Source organism: Notolabrus celidotus, chromosome 20 (genome assembly GCF_009762535.1).
Source record: "Notolabrus celidotus isolate fNotCel1 chromosome 20, fNotCel1.pri, whole genome shotgun sequence".
Lineage (NCBI taxonomy): Eukaryota > Metazoa > Chordata > Actinopteri > Labriformes > Labridae > Notolabrus > Notolabrus celidotus.
The window spans coordinates 2708087-2728303 of NC_048291.1; the positions used below are offsets into that span (position 1 = coordinate 2708087).

Sequence of the window (20217 nt, forward strand, 5' to 3'; positions counted from 1 at the left end):
CCAACTTAGTTTATACTCTATAGATTCTGTCGTTACTCTTTGACTTGTTAGCCTAATTAGCTTTCACGTTAGCCTAATTAGCTGTCACATATGAGATCTACATGTGTTGCGAGTTTAATGTGACTAAGCTTCATATCTTTTGTTTCAGAGTAATATTTCTGTCATTTTAAGCTTTAAGAACGTTTAGCTTAACTGGATAGTTAGCTTTAGCGTAGCAGCTAAGTGTTGGACATCAGTCTGATTTATAATGAAGAGTCCTCAGGGGTCGAGCCGTCCACTGAAATCAACAAAGACAGAGACGTGGTGCGTTCCAAGTCCCACTTTTATTGGTCGTTGGGTTTCAGGTGAACCAATGGCACGAGAGAGATTAATCCACAATATCAAAAACTTATACAAAATAAAAATACAAGAAGTTCCAGTTATACAAAGCAAAGATGTGGACTTTTTTTTCTGCCCATAAACTGGTGAGTAAGGCACAGTCATTACCACACGTTTACCCTCCACATGGAGGCGCTGTTCTCTTAACCCTTCATGCAAAAATGGTCAAAACCAGAGAGGAACCTTTATGAGGAGCCGGCTACAATCACGTATCATCATCATCATCATCATCATCATCATCATCGGGCTACGATTGCTTTTCACATGAGAGGAACGATTCATGACGCTGAAACGAATGGAGGAGGTTTAAAACTCAAAAGGGGGCGGAGCATCAAAGAACTGCCATCACGCGTGAGATATGCCGCACGACGACACGTAAAATTTAACAACAAACTCGGCGTCTGCGTTTGACCACCTCGGACAGGCGCCACAGCTTCAGGGTCGTCACAATGCTCAGTGTTCAAGACACCTCTGCAAGTTCAGACAGAAATAAAACCACAGAAGAAGAAGAAGGAGCAGGTGAGACGGTGGGCAGAGACGCAGGAGAAAAAAAGATACAAAGAAGAAAAAAGAACAAAGAAGAGAAAAAGAACAAAGAAGAAAAAAGAACAAAGAAGAGAAAAAGAACAAAGAAGAAAAAAGAACAAAGTAGAGAAAAAGAACAAAGTAGAGAAAAAGAACAAAGAAGAGAAAAAGAACAAAGTAGAGAAAAAGAACAAAGTAGATTTTTAAAAAGGAAAAAGAGAAACATAAGAAAAATGTGTCTGAATATCTCGACTCAACGGACTTTCACCACGTCACAAGTCGTTACGGGAGTTAGCACCAGGTTACAGTTTGGCCGGTTGTGTGTGTGTGTGTGTGTGTGTGTGTGTGTGTGTGTGTGTGTGTGTGTGTGTGTGTGTGTGTGTGTCAGAGATGACAGTCTGTTGATCCAGTATCAAAGGTTCGGTCTACATAAAGGCTGAGGTGTAAACGTTTGGTTGAGGGAGTCTGAAAGCAGCTTGAATCCTTCCCTTCCTACGGAGCGCCCCTCATGATAATGTCTGTGCCTTGGACATAAAAAAACAAATTCATCCAGGTGAGTTTTAACAGGTGTGTGTGTGTGTGTGTGTGTGTGTGTGTGTGTGTGTGTGTGTTTCTTCCAGTAAGACAGGTGTGTGCAGTTTACATTAGTGTCTTCATCATTTCATTTAATTCCTCAGAGTTCTCAGGACAGCAGGAAAGGAGACGAGGGAGGAAAGGAGGGGTTTTAACTTCCTACTTCCTGTTTGGGGAAACCCTCCTCAACCAATCAGAACACAGCTTTAGAGGAACACAGGTTAACAGTGAGATATTTTACAGTTGAGATGAAACGGGGGAAATCAGTCACATCATCATCATCATCATCATCATCATCATCAGATAAACTCCAGTTATATCACAAAGTCGTCAAACAGTGGCGACAGGACTCGCTCAGGACAGACGCAGAGAGTTTGTTTTCTACCTGATCCAAACACACAAGCTCCTCCTCCTTCCTGCCCGTCCAGCTGACAGCAGGTCTGATCTGAAGGCGGGTCAGGGTTTGGATCAGTTAGAAACAGAAGCAGCAGACCGGCTCAGAGACCATGAGCTGCTCACACACAGAGACATGAAAGGGTTAAACTCAGAGAGGAGAGGGGGGGGGGGGGGGGGGGGGGGGCTCTGCTCTGCTGTGAGAGAGGGATGGCCAATCACAAGGCGAGGAGGAGGGCGTGCGTGACAGGTCGAGCAGCAAATCAATTCAGAGCAGGAAAAAAAAGTGCATGGCCCCGCGGTAACTATGGCAACTGATAAAGGTCGGGCGATGCAGAGCAGAGCTGAGAACGAGGAGGAAGGAAGGATGAAGGAAGGAAAGGGAGGCAGGAGAGAAAGGAGTGTATCCTTCTTCTTCTCTCCTTCCTGTTCTCTCTGTGCAGTTCATCAACATATAAAGTTCATACAGATATATATAAAGAACAGAGGGGGGCGGGGGGTGCGGGGGCAGGTGGCGCTGTGCGGCCACGCTTCATCGCAGCACATCCCTCAGTACTCCCACAGCGTGGCGCTCTCCAGGTCGTCTGCGTTGGCCTTGAGCACGCCGGCGTGATCCCCACGGAGGTACTTGTTGTCAGCGGCATGGCGAACAGCGAGCTTGTTGTAGTCACAGAACTCAAACAGGAAGTCGACAGGCGTGTCGCTGCTGCTCACCACAGACTGCTCGTTCCCAACCATCCAGTACTTCCCCGTCGAGTCTGCCAACAAACAGGAAGAGGATTTAAAGAGTGTTGTATGTGTTGTAGCATTTTGTAGAGTTTTGTAGCGTGTTGCAGCATGTTGTAGCGTGTTTTAGTATGTTGTATCAGTTGTATGTCATTTGGCATGTTGTATGTGTTGTAGCATGTTGTTTGTGTTGTAGCGTGTTTTAGTATGTTGTAGCATGTTGTATGTCATGTAGCATGTTGTAGCGTGTTGTAAGGTTTTGTAGCATGTTGTAGCATGTTGTAGCATGTTGTAAGGTTTTGTAGCATGTTGTAGCATGTTGTAAGGTTTTGTAGCATGTTGTAGCATGTTGTAAGGTTTTGTAGTATGTTGTAGCGTGTTGTAGCATGTGGTATATGTTGTAGAGTGTTGTATGTGTTGCAGCGTGTTGTAGCATGTTGTAAGGTTTTGTAGCATGTTGTAGCGTGTTGTAGCATGTGGTATATGTTGTAGAGTGTTGTATGTGTTGCAGCGTGTTGTAGCATGTTGTAAGGTTTTGTAGCATGTTGTAGCATGTTGTAGCATGTTGTAGCATGTTGTAGCGTGTTGTAGCATGTTGTAAGGCTTTGTAGCATGTTGTAGCGTGTTGTAGCATGTGGTATATGTTGTAGAGTGTTGTATGTGTTGCAGCGTGTTGTAGCATGTTGTAAGGTTTTGTAGCATGTTGTAGCATGTGGTATATGTTGTAGAGTGTTGTATGTGTTGCAGCGTGTTGTAGCATTTTGCAGCATTTTGTTGCTTGTTGTATGTGTTCTAGCCTGTTGTAGCATGTTGTATGTGTTGTATGTGTTCTAGCCTGTTGTAGCATGTTGTATGTGTTGTATGTGTTCTAGCCTGTTGTAGCGTGTTGTATGTGTTGTATGTCATGTAGCATGTTGTATGTGTTGTATGTGTTCTAGCCTGTTGTAGCATGTTGTATGTGTTGTATGTGTTCTAGCCTGTTGTAGCAAGTTATATGTGTTGTATGTCATGTAGCATGTTGTATGTGTTGTATGTGTTCTAGCCTGTTGTAGCATGTTGTATGTGTTGTATGTCATGTAGCATGTTGTATCATGTTATATGTGATGTTTGTCATGTAGCATGTTGTAGCATGTTGTATGTGTTGTATGTCATGTAGCATGTTGTAGCATGTTGTAGCGTAAAGTTTTTCGGCTCGATGACAAAGAGAGGGCGGAGACTTTCTCTGAATTAAATCCTTCCTCTCTGCGTGGGCAGTAAATCCAGGATGAGAATCTCTTCAGGAGAAAAGGATTAAATCTCTGGTGACCCTGCAGGAAGTCCTTTCACTCTGCAAAGCTGCTGTGACCCCACATGACCATGAGATCTGCCACTGACCTTGCAGGCTGTACGCTCCGTCTCTGAACTCCAGGGTGAAGTAGTCGTAGGAGGAGCGGTTTGAGTCCAGCGTCCCTGTCACCTTCCTGCAGCCTATGAAGCCGTGCTCGCCACGCAGGACGATGATCGGGCGGTTAATCAGCTTCATCAGGAACTCCTCAGACTCACCTGGTGAGAGGATGCACCGTGTTAATCTCAGTGAAAACAGAGAGGACACACAGCTTTGTTCTTCTATCTGCTTTTCCTGCTGCTCCCTGTTTGAGCCGCTGACTGACTGACGTCGCTCATCAGAAACCGCACAAAGTCAAACCCTCAGCTTCCTCCTCTTCCTGCAGCTTCATTATCACGGCTGCTCCTGCTCACTGAGCCGCCATCAACAAACTACAATCTGTGTGCGAGTCAGGTGCATTTTTAATGTTTATCACCGCAGGGGTCAGTGTCAGACACAGGGATGAACAGCTGCTGTACAAAGATCCTCAGTGACTCATTCAAGACAGAAGGACCACATTTAGTCAGAAAACACTAAACATCAGAATATTTACCACATCTGTCCACCGGGGGAGCCAAAATCAACACAACCTGCCTCACAGGAGCTTTAAATAAAAATAAAAATCAGGATTAAAGCTGGGGTTGGTGTTCAGATTTAGATCCACTTTTTGTTCTACTGGTTAAAATGATCTTTATGTCCTGATGGTAATCAATACATGATGTGTTCTTAAAAAAGAGGTAAAAAAAGCTGCTATCTACAGCCGGAGTAAACCTGGGAAAACACCAACCAATCACCGTTTTTGGGGTCCAAAATTTTAAACCAATCAAATGCCGTCCTGCCGTTCTGCCCGCCTCCTGCAGAGCGTACATTTCCCCGGCGTTCACTCCCCATCTCCTGCCTCTGCTTCCCCTGACTCTACTGACTGCCCCTCTCGCCCCACCTCGGGCCTGTCCCCTCTGACCCCATGAGGGTCTTTGCTCAGGACTGTAGTCCGGATCAGAGTCTAAAAAGCTCTCACCACGGGGGCTCTGACAAGCAGAAGAATTAATGACATTTAGTGAGTCCTACAGAAATGTAGATGTACTGTAGCATCCGAGCCGATTGGTGAACACGTTGATCTTTAATAACCGGTCACTGTCGGCCGTTACCACGCCAACCAACAAAGCAACAATCAATGTTTGAATGAATGAAGAACTTCTCCTCTTGTCTCTCCTCTCTCCCGCTCACACACTCTACACCTCTCCTGATGCCTTCACTGACTGTTAACACTGTAGGAATTAAGAACATCTACACTGAACATGTTTAACAAACAGTAGAGTTGTTACAGTATTATATATGTGTTATAACTCTTCTCCTGATATCGTGTCACTGGTACAACTGGATAATGTTAGCATGACAGTTGTGAGTGCTAACAGCAGCCATGTTTGTTTGTGTTTTTAACTTTCACTATGAGAATGTTTTAGTGAGGACCGGTTTTGAATCAGTCACCATCATATGTTCATGAATCAGCGGCGCTCCTGCATGTGAGCGGGGGCGTCATTTTGGAGGAGCTCTGAGGGGAGGGGGGGAGGGGTTAGACGGAGTCCTGAAGACATGCTACATTCAAATTCATGCTAGTTTTCTGAGACTACCAACCCTCAGAGCTTAACCCCGCCCACTTCGATCACTATTCCCACCACTCTCAGAAGCTCCTCATAACGTGACTCTGAATCAGTGAGGAGGTCATGAGGTCATAGCTTTGAGGAAGTGCAGTTTGTTGCTTTCTAATCGCTGGTTTTGCACCGGAGTTCAGCCTCTCTACTCGTAATCTCCAAATCAAAGTCAGAATAAAACACAGCAAAGACACGTCAGACCAAAAGGGCCGCACATGAGCCGTGATCAGATTCACCTCAACGTTACCAAACAGAGAAGTTCTGCTGACAGTCTGTGCAGACATCTGGAGATCCCAGCCTGTGTTTCATTCCTGCACTTTAACCGTGCTGAACCCCAACCCGCCCCCCCCGCCCCGTCCCTCTGCAGTAAATCAGTTAGCTGCAAGTCATTGTCTGAGCGGCTGAATCAACACATCCAACTGACCGGCAGAATCAATGCTCGCTGCTAGCTGCCCGTTTTTCTTGGCGGCCACATATTTCCCGTTCGCCGCCCGGAGAGTCAGCCTCTTCCCACGCCACTCAATGTCAAAGTAACAGTTAGCTGACCTGCAAACAGGGAGGGGGAGAGAGAGAGGGAGGGAGGGAGGGGGGGAGAGAGAGGGAGAGACACAGAAGTTACCATGTTAGATATCCAGCAGCACACCCAGGTGAGTGTCAGGTGTGACAGCGCTGGTTTGGTGTCTTCAGTGAACTTGAATCTAGGCTCTGATAAGTCCTCTCTCCTGGCTCTCAGGAGGCGGAGCGTGTCCAGGTGTGTTCATGGGATTTACAAAAGGTAGCAGAGACGTGGTCAAAGTTTAGCTTAGCATAGATGCTACAGAGAGGTAGCAGTGATGTGTGTGTTGCTCACTTGGTTGAGGCGGTGCACTGCAGGCCACCGTTGGCGGTCAGGGTCCAGTACTTCCCGGCCGCAGTACGGAAAGCGCACTTCCTGTTTTCGCGACAGATTTCTACCTGGAACACCTCCTGGTCACCTTCTTCATCCTGATTGGCTGACAGGTCCATACCTGGGCGGGGTCAGACAGAGGGTGGAAGGGTTAGATTAGAGACTGGCTGGTGGGTCAGACGAGTAGAAGTATCACATGTCAGACAGGACCCTACAGCCAACATGGGGGCCGCCAGCACCATCCAATCAGGGGTCATTCCTAACGGCCAATCACAGAGCAGGAGGGCAAGATCAGTTAACCATCAGTACCTCCACCACCTCCTCTACCTCCTCTGACTCCTCTACCACCACCTCCTCCACCTCGTCTACCTCCTCTACCTCTACCTTGTCTACCTCCTCAACCTCCACTTCCTCAACCTCCTCTACCTCTTCCACCTCCTCAACCTGCTCTACCTCCTCCAAGGCCCCCACCTCCTCCACCACCTCCACCTCCTCCTCAACCTCCTCCACCTCCTCACCCTCCTCAACCTCCTGTACCTCCACCTTCTCTACCTCCACCACCTCATCTACCTCTACCACCTCCACCTCTACCTCCTCCACCTCCTCAACCTCCTCCTCCACTAACTCCTCTACCTACTCAACCTCCACCTCCTCAACCTTCTCTACCTCTACCTCCTCCACCAGACGAGTGAAATTAGCAGCCAGAGTTACACCACCTCCGGTCAGCTGAGGCTGAATCACAGATTTATCCATACTGCACAGGTACCACACACACACGCTTTGGCCTCTGTGTGTGTGTGTGTGTGTGTGTGTGTGTGTGTGTGTGTGTGTGTGTGTGTGTGTGTGTGTGTGTGTGTGTGTGTGTGTGTGTGTGTGTGTGTATATATACACAGACCTCATTAAAATCCCATCAGCGAACAGTGAGGCACTTCAGAGCAACAAAGAGGTAAACAAACACGAGTCAACTGTAGGATGAAGACAGAGAGCCCTGCAGTGTACCACTGTTTGCTTACACACACACAAACACACAAACACACATACACACACATACACACTTCATACAGCACCACCAGAGCTCTTGTATATGATGTCATGGTGTGGAGCGACCTATAGCCGGGGGCTGACAGACAGAGAGATGGACTGTCTGCTGTGTAAATGTGTGCAGAGCAAGAGAGGGGACCAGACAGAGAGAGTGAAGCACACACAGACCCACACACACACACACACCTCTCTCTTCATATGTGACCCCTCCCCCGCCCTCTGTGCTTTTGTTTGGAGTGTGTTTGTGGGTCTTAGAGCCGGCTGAAGCTCGGGCTCTTCATCATCACATCTGTGCTTCATATTTACAGACGTTATGAAAGTTATTCTTCTGATCCTCCCGAGGCAGAGAGGAGAAGAGACTCGTCTTTGTTTCATTTATCTCTTGATGTTTTCTCTGATTTGTCGGAGAAAGGGTTCAGGAGGACCAGGGTTCAGGAGGACCAGGGTTCAGAAGGACCAGGATCCTGACTGTGTGTTTCTGGACATGTTAAACTGAAACACCCTCACGCCCTGATGTCAGGCTCAGAAGAAACATGTTTCACTTTTCTCTGTCAGTGGCTGAATCCGCCTGAAAGAAGGTCAAACTGTGAAATGCTTTAATCAATCACCTGGCTGAGTTCAACACTTGATGCTTATTGGTCGAAACCCCAAACACAGGTGATTAACCCTGCACCCTGCTACCTGCTCACTGAACCATGAATCCTGCTACCTGCTCCCTGAACCCTGCACCCTGCCACCTGCACCCTGCCACCTGCACCCTGCCACCTGCTACCTGCTCCCTGAACCATGAATCCTACTACCTGCTCCCTGAACCCTGCACCCTGCCACCTGCACCCTGCTCCCTGCCACCTGAACCATGAATCCTACTACCTGCACCCTGCTCCCTGAACCCTGCACCCTGCTACCTGAACCCTGCTCCCTGAACCATGCACCCTGCTACCTGCACCATGCTACCTGCTCCCTGAACCCTGCTCCCTGAACCCTGCACCCTGCTACCTGCACCATGCTACCTGCTCCCTGCACCCTCCTACCTGCATCATGCACTGTGTTACCTGCACCCAGCTCCCTGCATCCTGCTATCCTGAACCATGCTCCCTGCATCCTGCTACCTACTCCCTGCACCCTGCTCCCTGGTCCCTGCTCCCTGCATCCTGTTCCCTGCATCCTGCACCCTGCTACCTGAACCCTGCTCAACATATTTCACTGGTTACTAGAGAGGCGTCAGTACAACTCAGTGCTGACATTTCACTCTGAAAGTCAGCCTGAGACATCTGATCTCTGCACAAAGATAGAGTCTGTACAGAAATATGTGGATATCAGTAAACACACACACACACACACACACACACACACACACACACACACACACACACACACACACACACACACACACACACACACACACACACACACACACACACACACACACACACACACACACACACACACACACACACACACACAGATGGTGGAGGAGGAAAACATAAAGATGGAAAACACATGGTGCGGAGGATGAGCTGTGTTTATCTGAAGCAGACGAGGGTTTGAATGAGCAGCAGGACTCTGCTCCTCCATCAGTCACAACTCTGACCTCCCTCTAACACACACACTCAGACACACACAGTAACACATGCACACACACACAGTAACACAAGCAAACACACACAGTAACACATGCACACACACAGTAACACAGAAACACTCCAACACATTTACACATGAAGACACACACAGTAACACATGAAGACACACACATTTACACATGAAGACACACACACACACACACACACACACACACACCTTGGATCAGTCACAAGTGAAGGAAAGACAAACACTGCCGGGTCCAAACACAACATGAAAATACGAGAGTGCTACAGACAAAACACTCACACAGGACCTCAGCCATGACCCACAGAGAGGGTGTGTGTGTGTGGGGGGGTGTGTGGGTGTGTGTGTGTGTGTTACTCAGGGTTAAAGAATTATCTTAACGCACAAAGGGTTAATGTAAGAGGAGGAAAGAGGGTCTACACTGACACACACTCAGCGTCCTTTTTCAGCAGACCACACCAGAGGAAGAAGTGACCACGCATCCAGAATCCACCCAAACCACATGAAACACACACACACACACGCACACGCACACGCACACGCACACACACACACACACACACACACACACACACACACACACACACACACACACAAAATCAACCCCTCTATCTTTCTCACCACCCACCACATTCAGCCTGATGGTGGCAGGCGCAGATTGTTGGCCTCAGTTACCGCAGGCCAGCAACAACGGCCCGCTGTGAACGCATGCATTTGAATTGTGTGTGTGTGTGTGTGTGTGTGTGTGTGTGTGTGCGTGTGCGTGTGCGTGTGCGTGTGCGTGTGTGTGTCCTATTCTCCTATTGTTCAGCAGGCCTAGATGAAGAGGAGGCCAGCTGGGGACCAAACTGGGAGCCGAATCACCGGCCTTTGTTCTGATCCAACCACACAAACAGTCTGCAAACCTACACAATGAACACTGATCTGACTGTAACACTGATCTGACTGTAACACTGATCTGACTGTAACACTGATCTGACTGTAACATAGATCTGACTGTAACACTGATCTGACTGTACCACTGATATGACTATAAGACTAATCTGACTGTAACACTGATCTGACTGTAACACTGATCTGACTGTAACATAGATCTGACTGTAACACTGATCTGACTGTACCACTGATATGACTATAAGACTAATCTGACTGTAACACTGATCTGACTGTACCACTGATATGACTGTAACATAGATCTGACTGTAACATAGATCTGACTGTACCACTGATCTGACTGTAACATAGATCTGACTGTACCACTGATCTGACTGTAACATAGATCTGACTGTAACATTGATCTGACTGACACTGATCTGACTGTAACACTGATCTGACTGTAACACTGATCTGACTGTAACACTGATCTGACTGTGGCACTGATCTGACTGTAACACTGATCTGACTGTAACATTGATCTGACTGTAACACTGATCTGACTGTAACGCTGATCTGACTGTAACATTGATCTGACTGTAACACTGATCTGACTGTGGCACTGATCTGACTGTAACATTGATCTGACTGTAACACTGATCTGACTGTAACATAGATCTGACTGTAACATTGATCTGACTGTAACATAGATCTGACTGTAACATTGATCTGACTGTAACACAGATCTGACTGTAACACTGATCTGACTGTGACATAGATCTGACTGACACTGATCTGACTGTAACACTGATCTGACTGTGACATAGATCTGACTGACACTGATCTGACTGTAACATTGATCTGACTGACATAGATCTGACTGTGACACTGATCTGACTGTAACACTGATCTGACTGTAACACTGATCTGACTGTAACACTGATCTGACTGTAACACTGATCTGACTGTAACACTGATCTGACTGTAACACCGTGCTGACAGTATAAAGCATGGTTGTGGGCCTGCCAGGCAGACGTTGTCCTGGTAGCCAGCTCTCGTTTCTCTGGTTTCATTTGAAACGTGGCCCGGTGTGGCTTCAATCAGGAAATGAATGCTCTACATTCAAACAACAAATAAACTGCAACAGCAGTTTCACATTTCCACTGCTTTTCAGCTTCCCATTCTAAGCTCCATATCTATGGCCACCATGTGAATGTATAATCCTGTTTCCACTGAGTGTAGTAAAAATGAGGTCAGACAGCACAGATACTGGCAGCACTGTGCCCGAGGACGCCCCAGATCTTTCTGGGTCAATGATTCAAAGCTCGTCCTGAGTTCAGTCTGCAAAACAGCGAACTGAGAGTCGGTGAGCGTCAGAGGAGACACACCCAGAGACGAGCAGAACCACAGACTGGAGAGAAGACTTCACCTAGAACACAAGGACACACACACACACACGCACGAACACACACACTGTCCAAAAACCCAAACTGAAGGTCTATAAACATTGTAGCCACAACATGCCAGGTCACCCCCCCCATGGATGCATCAGTCCTTCCTTTTTGCTGATTATTGTGTGTGTGTGTGTGTGTGTGTGTGTGTGTGTGTGTGTGTGTGTGTGTGTGTGTGTGTGTGTGTGTGTGTGTGTGTGTGTGTGTGTGTGTTATAGTAAATCACCACCCTTCACACTGCAGGGATTTACACACATCAGCCAAGGTCGGAGTCGTGTGCCTCATGTCTCATTTCCTGCCAGCAGGGGGTGGAGTGGGTTGGGGGGGTAGGGGGGGGCAGACAGGGAGTCAGGGTTGAATCACATCCAGACACAGCACAGAGCCACAGTTAGTCTCCTTTCCTCAGCAAGCAGACACACTGACTGGTCCTTTAAAGCCTGATTATGGTCCTGTGACCTGGTTTCAGGGACGGCTCACGCTGCAGAAACATCCTCTCTGTCTCTGACCTGAAGCGGACTGCACACTGTAACCCACTGATCAGTCCAACGATGGAGTGCTCCATTAGACCAAAACTGATCTCATGTCTGCAGAGTGACTGTAAAGCTACAGTCGTCAGACCATTAGCTTAGCTTAGCTTAGCTTAGCTTAGCATAAAGCTGAAAAGGTGGAACATCTAGCCTTGGTCTCTCTGAAGGCAGCACATCCAGTTCCTCTGTTAACTCACTGACACAGAACCAGAGTATCAGAAACAGTCTGTGGTTTGCAGGAGAACATTTGGACCATTTCCTGGCCTGATGCCGTGACTTCCTGAGGACACGTCATCCAGAAAGACTGTGTGTGTGTGTGTGTATGTGTGTGTGTGTGTGTGTGTGTGTGTGTGTGTGTGTGTGTGAGACTCTGAACATCTGACTCCTTAATGTTTCAGTCACCAAACATCTCAAAGCTTCTACAAGCCTGAGTTTGAGGACTGAGAAGTAGCCTCATCTCTTCAGATCAGTCTCAATCAATGACACAGTGACGCTTAAAGAAAAGAGGGGAGGTCACAGGATGCAGAAACATCCGAGGCTCGAACACCAGTTTGACTTTTCTCTCTGTTCAGGAGAGTTTGGTCTCTCAGTGGTCTGACCAGTCGCCTGCAGGATGAGCTCTGATCCATGCGGCTGACTAACCAGCACTCAGCTTAGAGGTGGAACAGGACACTTTCAGACCACTGAGCTAAACTGTCTCCATCCGTGTGAGGGTCAGAAGGTCATCCAGGGAATCTGTGACTGTGACCACGTCTGTCCCCCGGGGTTGATAACCAGGGTGGACTTCACAGAGCACCACAAGCTGGAGTCAGGCCGGCAGAACAAAGAGGGCTCCATGAGACAGCTTAGAAAGTCCTGGAGGAATGATAGATTCACCCAAAGGTTCATACATTCACTGAGGTGTTTACATCAGGTGAGTTAATGCTGCCATTAAAAGCCATCTCTGAGGGTACGTGACTCACTGCTGACGTTTGAAGATGCAGCTGACAGAACAGCTAGCAGCTAGCTTCAGTAAACCCTGACCCAAAGCATGTCTCAATATTTCATCCAGAGTGAACAAACGCCGGCTCCTTTATAACAAGCGATCATCATCATCAGTGATACAGCGAGACATACGGCCTACAGTTTGGACTGGACTAAGCAGCTTCTGACCCGTCTGTGGTTCACCCTGACATCTGAGACCTTCTCATGAAAGCTAGCTGACTGCAGCTGCCCCCATGGCTCAGGTCTGTCAGGCAGGCAGGAAGGGGCTGCAGAGGAACTATGAGCAGCTGCACGCTCTGAAACATCTGGAGCCAGTTCTTCAAAATGCAGCGCAGAGTCTGAACGAGGTGTACAGAGAGTCAAACCTCCTGCTCTTCACCCCGATAGGACTTCGTCACACTCCCTGTCTCTTCATAGAGTTTAATAGACAGCAGACCCGCCCCAGCTCAGGCTGCAGAGCAGAACCTCAGAGCGCTGATGAAAGCACATTTCTGCTTCTGCAAACACGAAAGAAAAGAAGAGTTACGGAGGACAGGGGAGAAGAATCTGCTTTATGGATCACCTGGACCCAAACGCCTTTAGGAGGGAGTGAATCCCTGTTATCAGTCCAGGTAGGATCAACTCTGAGGCCCTGTATGAAGACCACCTACAGAGGAGGTCTTCGCCTCACTTCAGCGTACCTTTAGGTTAGACACAGGTAGGACGACACCACAGTTAGTCTGATCAGGCTCACCTCTCGTCTGCAGAGGGAACACACGGAGGAACTGCAGGAGACACACTCTAGTGGACACTGGAGGAACTGCAGGAGCCACACTCTAGTGGACACTGGAGGAACTGCAGGAGACACACTCTAGTGGACTTTGGACTAACTGCAGGAGACACACTCTAGTGGACTTTGGACTAACTGCAGGAGACACACTCTAGTGGACTTTGGACTAACTGCAGGAGACACACTCTAGTGGACTTTGGACTAACTGTAGGAGACACTATAGTGGATACTGGAGGAACTGCAGGAGACAAACTCCAGTGGACACTGGAGGAACTGCAGGAGACAAACTCTAGTGGACTTTGGAGGAACTGCAGGAGACACACTCTAGTGGACGCTGGAGGAACTGCAGGAGACACACTCAAGTGGACTCTGAAGGAACTGCAGGAGACACTCTAGTAGACTCTGTAGAAACTGCAGGAGACACTTTAGTGGACTTTGGAGGAACTGCAGAACACACTCTAGTGGACTGTGGAGGAACTGCAGGAGACACACTCTAGTGGACACTGGAGGAACTGCAGAAGACACTCTCCTGGACACTGGAGGAACTGCAGAACACAAACTCTAGTGGACACTGGAGGAACTGCAGAACACACTCTAGTGGACACTGGAGGAACTGCAGGAGACAAACTCTAGTGGACTCTGGAGGAACTGCAGGAGACACACTCTAGTGGACTCTGAAGGAACTGCAGGAGACACTCTAGTAGACTGTAGAAACTGCAGGAGACACTTTAGTGGACAGTGGAGGAACTGCAGGAGACACTCTAGTGGACAGTGGAGGAACTGCAGGAGACACACTCTAGTGGACAAACTCTAGTGGACTCTGGAGGAACTGTGGGAGACACTTTAGTGGACACCGGTCAGACTGAAACACGTTTAGTTCTTTCTTTGATAGTCACCCCTCACAGCGTCCTGTGAGGAAAGGATTAACAGTGTGTGTGTGTGTGTGTGTGTGTGTGTGTGTGTGTGTGTGTGTGTGTGTGTGTGTGTGTGTGTGTGTTCAGTCTGGTTTCCTTGTCTTGAGGATGTCTGTCCTCTCTGTCCTCAGAGAGGAGGACAGTTTGCAGGAGAGTCGGGTTATATAAACACACACTCTGTGTGTGACGGAGAGACGAAGACAAAGAACTCAGTGATCAGACTTTCTGAGGAGGAGACGACGACTCAAACACCAAACCACACGGTGCTCTCAACAGTTAGCTGACCAGACGCTAAATATAGATCTAAAGAGCATTCATTTAACACACACACACACACCTCAGAAAACACACACACCTCAGAACACACACACACTGCTGGATCAGGACTCATCCTCAACTCAGACACAGAGGCTTCACTCTGACTCATGATCCTCACACACACACTCTACAGAAGGACAGACACGGGGATCAGGACATCAAAACCAGGTCTGAGGACAGGGGAGGAGGAGAGGAGAGGAGAGGAGGGGAGGGGAGAGGAGAGGAGAGGAGAGGAGAGGAGAGGAGAGGAGAGGAGAGGAGAGGAGAGGAGAGGAGAGGAGAGGAGAGGAGAGGAGAGGAGGGAAGAGGAGAGGATGGAAGAGGAGAGGAGGGAAGAGGAGAGGAGAGGATGGGAGAGGAGGGGAGAGGCTGAAACTGAACGCTGTTCTCAAATTATGAAGGCTGCACAGAGAAGCAGAGGATTTAAATGTCATGGATTAGGCCTCAGTGTGTCCCTCTGTGTGTGTCTGCCCTACACTTTAATATACTGAGTCATTTTCATATCAGATATAGAAGCAAATTAACAAACACACACAGGCTCTCAGTGTTTGTTGCAAACGAGGAAGCAAACGCTTGTGTGTGTGTGTGTGTGTGTGTGTGTGTGTGTGTGTGTGTGTGTGTGTGTGTGTGTGTGTGTGTGTGTGTGTGTGTTTGTTGCAGGGGATGCAGTCTGACATTCCATCACTTTAACCCCTGCTCTGCCAGAGATACCAACACTCTCACACACTCACACTTTCTCACACACACACACACACACACACACACACACACCTTGCCGGGTGGAGACGTTCCTCTCGTTGGCTGCGGTCAGCACCACCTGAGGGTGACTCTGCTCGAGCACGAACAGCTCGTCCTTCCCCACGCGCGCGCTCTTGCCGGACTTCATGGTCCCGGAGGGTCCGGATGGCGCGAGGTACCTGCCGCTGCAGTCCCTGAAGGCCACCTTCCCGGACCGAAACTCCAGCGTGTATCCGGTGCTCCTGTCCGCGGTGGAGACCAGCGCGCCATCGTTCCTCAGGAACCGGTTGTCGGAGGTCTGCAGGTGGTACCGCTGCTCGCGGAAGACCAGCGTGATCATGGAGTCCACCCCCCATGGGACGTCCCGGTCGATGGAGATCTCGTCCACCTTGGAGCTCAGGTGCGCGTACCTCTTGCGGGTCAGGCTGAAGATGTTGACCTGAGGGTGCATGGCGATGTGCACGCTCCATTTCTCCGCCACGGACGCGGTCTGGGCGAAGCAGAGGATCCGGTCCTCGGTGCCGCCCAGGTAGCGCGCGTGCTGCTCGGACTGCAGGGACCAGCGTCCGTCATCGTGCGCGGTGATGATGAACCGGCTCTCCGGGCCCGGGGTCTCGCTGTCTCCGGTGACGTTGCCGTCCTTGTCAGCGGCGATGTACCGGCCCAGGTGGGACTTGAGACAGAACACGTTCCCGTTGGACTCGTCCCCGGTCTGCTCCAGGGTCCAGATCTGCTTCTTCTTCATGCTGCTGGCGGAGGCATTGATCTTGAAGCCGAAGGTCTCCGCCGTGAGGTACTTGTTCCCGCAGTTGATCAGGCCGAACTGGATCTGCAGCATGTCGCTGGTTCCGTTCGAGGCGCCGTTAGTGCTCATCTCTGCGGGCTCTGGTCCGGACCGGTTCCGTTAGACGGGTCTGTTTTGGGGGGGGGGCGGTTCTGTGAGCTCGCGGCTGTAAGGGTGGGATGCTGGGCTGCTCGCGTGCTTCTCTTTGTTTGGAGTGTGTGTGTGTGTGTGTGTGTGGCAGAGAGGGAGTCTGAGCGCGCGCACCGGTCCTCTGCCTGTCTCCGCAGCAAGAGCGCGCCGCCACAGCTGCAGCCTATAACCATCAGTGACGTAGCGATGCAGGCCACGCCCCCCGGACCAACAGAGTTTGGGAGTTGAGCTCTTCTTCTTCTTCTTCTTCTTCTTCTTCTTCTTCTTCTTCTTCTTCTTCTTCTTCTTCTTCTTCTTCTTCTTCTTCTTCTTTCCATTTTAGTCTTTTTTGTCTCCTCTGGTCTTTCCAATCCCTCTCCTCTTCCCTCCTGGTTTTCCTCTCCTCTTCCCTCCTCCTGGTTTTCCTCTCCTCCGTCTGTGAAGAGAGGATGAGACTGTTTAAGACAAACTCAAACATGTTCAGTTCTCAATCTGACTTTGGTTGTTTTAAGGATCTTTATCGATCTGAGTCTGGGTCCTGAGGTGGACTTGATCAGGTCCTATTAAGGATTTAGAGCCTTGGAGCTAATGAGTGATGGATTGGGATCAAACATGGAGATGAGGATCAGCTGATTTCTGCTCCAAGCCTCAGATCATATCACCCTCCCTCTCTCTATCACTCTGTCTGGGACACACTGATCGGATGGACTCAGCAGTCAAATTATGAGGACAGGGACTGTTTGTGTGTGTGTGTGTGTGTGTGTGTGTGTGTGTGTGTGTGTGTGTGTGTGTGTGTGTGTGTGTCCACACACAGAGCTCTATTCATGGCTCACATCATGCACATCAGAGGGCAGGAAAGGCTCAACAAACAAAGAGACCAAACAGATCACACTGGCATCTTCTTGCAGTGAGCGTGCACTCAGACACACACACACACACACACACACACACACACACACACACATATACACACGTTAACACACATACACACATGCATTTCAAAGCAGAAGTAGAATCAGAAGAAGTCCCTTGTCCCCCATCATCAAAGTCGAAACATTATTCCAGCCTGGAGCAACTCGACGACATCATCATCCTGACCTTTGCTGCAACCCAGAAAGAAGCCAAAACCTGCAGTCCACTAGAGTCCACTAGAGTCCACTAGAGTGTGTCTCCGGCAGTTCCTCCAGAGTCCATTAGAGTGTCTCCTGCAGTTCTTCCACAGTCCACTAGAGTGTGTCTCCTGCAGTTCTTCCAGAGTCCACTAGATTGTGTCTCCTGCAGTTCCTCCAGAGTCCACTAGATTGTGTCTCCTGCAGTTCCTCCAGAGTCCACTAGAGTGTGTCTCCTGCAGTTCCTTCATTTAAAATGACAGCAGAAAGTTGATAGGCTGATGATAAAGGCGTGCCACTGAGCTATTGGATGACAGCCACCGCTGATTAACCAATGACAGCTTCGGAGCGTGAAGCTGGAAGCGGTGAGCCATTGTTGAGGGAGAGGAGAGTTAAAAAACTGCTGTGATTGCTTTATAGTCTTCCTGTCTGAACTTTCACTAGAGCTACATTAAAAGATGCTCAGTATGTTTCAGGGTTAGGACCAGGTGGCAACCTCCGGTCTAAAACTATGAGTCCAATGCTAAAGTGCTAAAAACTGCAGTTCATTGAAGAACCACTTGAGGCTGGCTCCGGAAGAACCGGAAACCACATACACACCAATTCAATGAGCCGATCTTTACAGCAGAAAGAAACATGTTTACAGCCTGGTACAAAAAAACGAGTGTAGTCTGGATAGCTCATTACTTGATCGGCACACACTGCGGGGGGGGGTTAGAAGATATTGAGATTACGAGTGTTCCAATGAGAGGCACAGCTGACCTGACTGACAGGCAGGAACACTGTAGCTGTTAGCTAGGAGGCTAAATGCCAACGATTGGCCTCAAAACAAAGTGTATCAAAGTGTAATAGAGATTATTCAAGTGTTATAGAGTGTATTAAAATGTAATAAAGTGTATCAAAGTGTAATAAAGTGTAATAGAGTGTATTAAAACGTTATAAAGTGTATCAAAGTGTAATAAAGTGTAAGTTTAATAGAGTGTATCAAAGTGTAATAAAGTGTATCAAAGTGTAACAAAGTTTAATAGAGTGTATCAAAGTGTAATAAAGTGTAATAGAGTGTATCAAAGTGTAATAAAGTGTAATAGAGTGTATCAAAGTGTAATAAAGCGTATCAAAGTGTAATAAAGTTTAATAAAGTTTATCAAAATGTAATAAAGTGTAAAAGAGTGTATTAAAGTGTAATAATATGTATCAAAGTATAATAAAGTGTAATAATATGTATCAAAGTGTAATAAAGTGTAGCAAAGTGTAATAAATTGTAATAAAGTGTATTAAAGTGTAATAATATGTATCAAAGCGTAATAAAGTGTAATAATATGTATCAAAGTGTAATAAAGTGTAGCAAAGTGTAATAAATTGTAATAAAGTGTATCAAAGTGTAATAAAGTGTAGAAAAGTGTAATAAAGTTTATCAAAGTGTTATAAAGTTTATCAAAGTGTAATAAAGTTTATCAAAGTGTTATAAAGTTTATCAAAGTGTAATAAAGTGTATCAAAGTGTAATAAAGTGTAGCAAATCGTAGTGTATCAAAGTGTATTAAGGTGTTTCCGCGGTGATGTTTATTCAGGGGCAGGGGTTCACAGGTGTGTACAGATTTTCCCTCAGGTTGTAGATCAGGTCAGTAATGATTGAATCAAGTGGGCCTGTTGGATCGATCTGATCCTGTAATTGATTATAAAGCGTGTGGGATGAGTTCACTTCCTGTGTCTCTTTTAGATCTGAGGATTCAGCTGATGCTACCTGCGGTGCTGAGGAACATCGTGTGACAGGTGGAAGGTGTAAGTCTCTGTGTTTCTATCTAACTCAAGGATTCCTCTAAGAATTCAGTTCCTCTGTGATGTGTTGCAAAGCAGAGTCTGGGACACCTTTAGGACCCATACCTTTCCTGTTTGGCGGAAACATTGCAACTGAAACCTGAGCAGGTTTCCACCATGGTTGTGACAGTTGATTGTTGTTGTTGATGTTAGCTTCCCTACAGCCTCCATGAGATGCTAGCATGGCTCTAGCTGGGACATGTTTGTAAGCTTTATTCTTTACTTGTTTTACCGAGTGTGTGTTTGATGGTAAGATGTAATCTTTATATTGTCGCTGTTGTTGAGACATTTAGCATGTTGGTGCTAATGAGCCGCTGCTTCCTCCTGCTTGCATTTACATTGTAGTTAGCTTTAGGCTAGCCTGTGACACAGACTGTCTCATCAGACGATGACTCTAGATCATAAACATGTGGTCAGACATCACTGAGCTGTGTGTGCTGTCTCCTCAATCACTGAGGAATGTGTGTGTGTGTGTGTGTGTGTGTGTGTAAGAGCGCACAGCTGCAGCCCTCCTTAGGGCCTCGTCTCCACCAACAAAGGGCTGAAGCAGGAGCCACTGGGGTGCAGCACACACTCCCCTCCTCGTCTTCCCCGCCATTCTCCTCAAAGCGGTCAGGTTAAAGGTCAGCGTGTGTGTGTGTGTGTGTGTGTGTGTATGT

General features: G+C 48.0%; 1 protein-coding gene across 1 annotated transcript; it reads right to left on the minus strand.

Moving 5' to 3' along the window:
• Positions 1-304: 304 nt before the first annotated feature.
• Positions 305-16817, minus strand: fscn1a (fascin actin-bundling protein 1a). Its single transcript, XM_034711155.1, has 5 exons — positions 15753-16817; positions 6461-6617; positions 6035-6156; positions 3970-4137; positions 305-2627 (listed from the first exon to the last, which is right to left on the minus strand). Exons 1-5 carry the CDS (start codon positions 16591-16593, stop codon positions 2419-2421), a joined length of 1497 nt encoding a protein of 498 aa, XP_034567046.1. The 5' UTR covers positions 16594-16817; the 3' UTR covers positions 305-2418.
• Between the last annotated feature and the right edge of the window lie 3400 nt (positions 16818-20217).